At 32.1% G+C, this 3,626-nt stretch overlaps 1 protein-coding gene across 1 annotated transcript; it reads left to right on the forward strand.

Moving 5' to 3' along the window:
* Nucleotides 1-864: 864 nt before the first annotated feature.
* Nucleotides 865-1,797, forward strand: LOC308351588 (olfactory receptor 4C11-like; the record flags this gene model as incomplete). The annotated part of the gene is made up of 1 exon (XM_080817388.1): nucleotides 865-1,797. One exon carries the CDS (start codon nucleotides 865-867, stop codon nucleotides 1,795-1,797), a length of 933 nt encoding a protein of 310 aa, XP_080673514.1.
* Between the last annotated feature and the right edge of the window lie 1,829 nt (nucleotides 1,798-3,626).

The following is a 3,626-nucleotide window of genomic DNA, read 5'->3' on the forward strand; positions in this document are numbered from 1 at the left end:
CAGTTTCTTAAGCTCATTGTCTAAATCTCTGGTGCTTAAAATAACATGACATTTGAAACAATATTTTGATTTATGACAAATGTCCCCTATTTATCCTTTATTTTAGTACCAGTTTCTCCTTGTGTCTTAAGAAAATATGCAGAAAGACCCATCAAATTACTGGATGACATGAAGAATTCCACTTTGGACAACATAGGATAATGTAAAAAGTACAAAATGTTATGATAGAAGCTGAATTCACAACTATAAGCAACTATAAATTATAGAGAGTTAAAGTAAAAGGAAATAAATTTAGTCAAGGGAACTGATCAAAATAAACTTGATGGACTAAACGAACTGACCGAAAATTCACTGCTAAAATATTGCTTATTTCTCTCTTGTCCTTTATCTCTCTTTCCCTCACCCTGTCTCACTCTCTCTCTCATAGATTTCATTAAACAAACAAACAAACAAACAAAACTATTAAAAGTTTCCCTGTCATGAGTTTTCTCCTTTTTGCAGCATTCTACCATAATGGGTCCATGTTGTAAAATAAGGAAAGATACTTAGCTCAGAAAGATACCCTCTTGTAATAAATTCATTAAGTTAATGTTTATTATGCCTGAAGAATTGGGTACTTTCTCATTATTAATATATTTTCTTGTTTCCATAGCAATCAGGTGAATAGATTGTGAATAAATATTATGGCCCATGCTTTATTCAAGGGAAAACAACACGGAAGATAAAGGATTACCCACTGGTAAGCGGCCCTTCCATGAACAAGCATATGACTTTGACCTCTAAATGGAGAATTCATTTCCTAATTTTTCTTTCTTTGCAGATTAATTATTTCTAACCTGCATTTTCTCCACTTGGCCTGAAATAATGAAGCAAAATAACACAGTTACTGAGTTCATACTGCTAGGATTGACCCAAGATCCCATGAAAAAGAAGATGGTATTTGTAATCTTCTTCATTTTTTATTCCGGAACTGTGGTAGGGAATTTGCTCATTATTGTGACCATCAAGTCCAGCCGCACACTTGGGAGCCCCATGTACTTTTTCCTATTTCATTTGTCCCTTGCTGATTCCTGTTTCTCAACGTCCACAGCCCCCAGACTAATTGTGGATTCACTCTCTGCACAAAGAACCATATCTTACAATGAGTGCATGACTCAAGTCTTTGCAATGCATTTCTTTGGCTCCATGGAGGTCTTTGTTCTCATCCTCATGGCTGTCGATCGCTATGTGGCCATTTGTAAGCCCTTACATTACCCAACCATCATGAGACGGCAGGTTTGCACAATCCTGATCGTTCTTGCATGGATAGGGGCTTTTATCCATTCCCTTGCTGAGCTAATGCCGGCCTTGAAATTGCCTTTCTGTGGGCCCAATTTGATTAATCATTACTGCTGTGATTTGCAGCCCTTGCTGAAACTTGCATGCATGGACACGTATATGATCAACCTAGAATGGGTGTCTAACAGTGGGAGCATTTGCACAGGCAGTTTTTTGTTTCTGATGATTTCATACACTGTCATCTTGCATTCACTGAGAAACCACAGTGCAGAAGGGAGGAGAAAAGCTCTCTCCACCTGCATTACTCACATCATCGTAGTAGTCTTATTCTTTGGTCCATGTGTATTCATATACGCACGCCCCCAGACCACTTTCCCCATGGACAAGATGGTGTCCGTATTTTATACTATTGGGACCCCTTTTCTCAACCCATTCATCTACACACTGAGGAATGCAGAAGTAAAAAATGCCATGAGAAAGCTATGCCATATCACAACTACCTCAGAAAGCAGGAGATGAATTGAGGGTTTTGGTTGATTCTTCATCTGTACAGATGTCAAATATAATAGTGTATATCATCACATGTCCAACATACTCTATTACAATGCACCTGATTTCCTTACTTTTTACTGTACTTCTGCCCTCAAACTTGTAGCTTCCCTCGTAATGCCAGCCAGGTTCTTACCTCTCCTGAGAATTCACTTCTGACATTGTTGATTACGAAGTACTCCTCACATTTCACTCTACACTCTGGTTTGATAAGAAGAAAGATATTTATACAATCACAAATGTTCAAACAGTGAGTATTTATCAGTAAGAAGAGCATATTTTTTATGATTTGTAATTCTCTCTATAGAAAATTTCAAACAAGTTATCCTGTTTTCTCTTGAACACATCAGAGCAAAGGAACTAACTTTGTGTGTCAAGAATTATTTTTATTATATCATTCATTCATTTAAAAAATTTCCATAATGGTGAACCTCTAACCAAAAAGGTATATATATGTATACCAAAAAGGTATATATATGTATATGTATGTGTGTGTGTGTGTGTATGTGTGTATGTGTGTGTGTGTATGTGTGTGTATGTATATATATTATATATAATATATATATAATATATATATTATATATAATATATATATAATAAATAAATAAAATATTATATAATAAATAAATGAATAATATATATTATATAATTATATAATTATATAATTATATAATTTATTATGAATAATAAATTATATGTATAATATATATACTATAAATTATATGTATATAATATATTATATTATATTATATATACATATATATTATACATATAATTTATTATATATAATATATATAATAAATTATATGTATAATATATATGTATATATAATATAATATAATATATACATATAATTTATAGTATATATATTATACATATAATTTATTATTCATAATAAATTATATAATTATATAATTATATAATTATATAATATATATTATTCATTTATTTATTTATTATTTATTTATTATTATGCTTCAATTATCCTGATAGTCAAAGGAAAAAATAAGGAGAAGAGTAATAATAATTTATTATTACTCTTCTCCTTATTTTTTCCTTTGACTATCAGGATAATTGAAGCATTATATATGGGATTTTTTAAATGTAGGATTACATGGCCTGGAGATATTCAGCTAGGTTGTATGATTGGTATACAGGAGCTACAAGAGAATTCTGCAACTCTAAAAGGAAAAGAAGCAAAATAATGTATGTTGTCAAAACTAAATTATAATTTAAAATACATCATAGGTAAACCATATTTTTTGAGACTGATGTACAGAAAAGTAGAACACAGATTGAAAGGGGGTGGGGAAGCATATTATTTCATTTACTGCTTTGTTTTATAAATGGAATAAAAGGAATTACCAGAGGCATTCAGACATAGTCACTTGAATGTCTCTAGTTAATGGAGTCAGAGTGAACCTGCTTTTGCAGCAGGAAGCCACTTTGTTTCTCTGTTTGTCCTTTCCTAGTAAAGTGGTAATGTGGATTGACACTTTAGAATTGCCAGTAGAATTTTGGTATTCATAGTTAACAGAGCAGATTAGCAACCATGCTTTGAATATGTGCATTCCAGAGATATTGATTGATTTCAGAGAATTTTTAACTCACTGATTTCAGAGAGTACAAAGTGTTAATTCAAAGGTGTACATGCCCCTGAAGTTTATACCAGCATTATCTACAATAGCAAAACTATGGACACAGCCCAAGTTTCCATTGAATGATGAATGGAAAAGACATGGGGTATATATTACTCAGCCATTAGAAAGAATGAGATCATGCCATTTGCAATGACTAGG

This window comes from Martes martes (genome assembly GCF_963455335.1).
Source record: "Martes martes genome assembly, chromosome: 10".
NCBI classification, from domain to species: Eukaryota; Metazoa; Chordata; class Mammalia; order Carnivora; family Mustelidae; genus Martes; species Martes martes.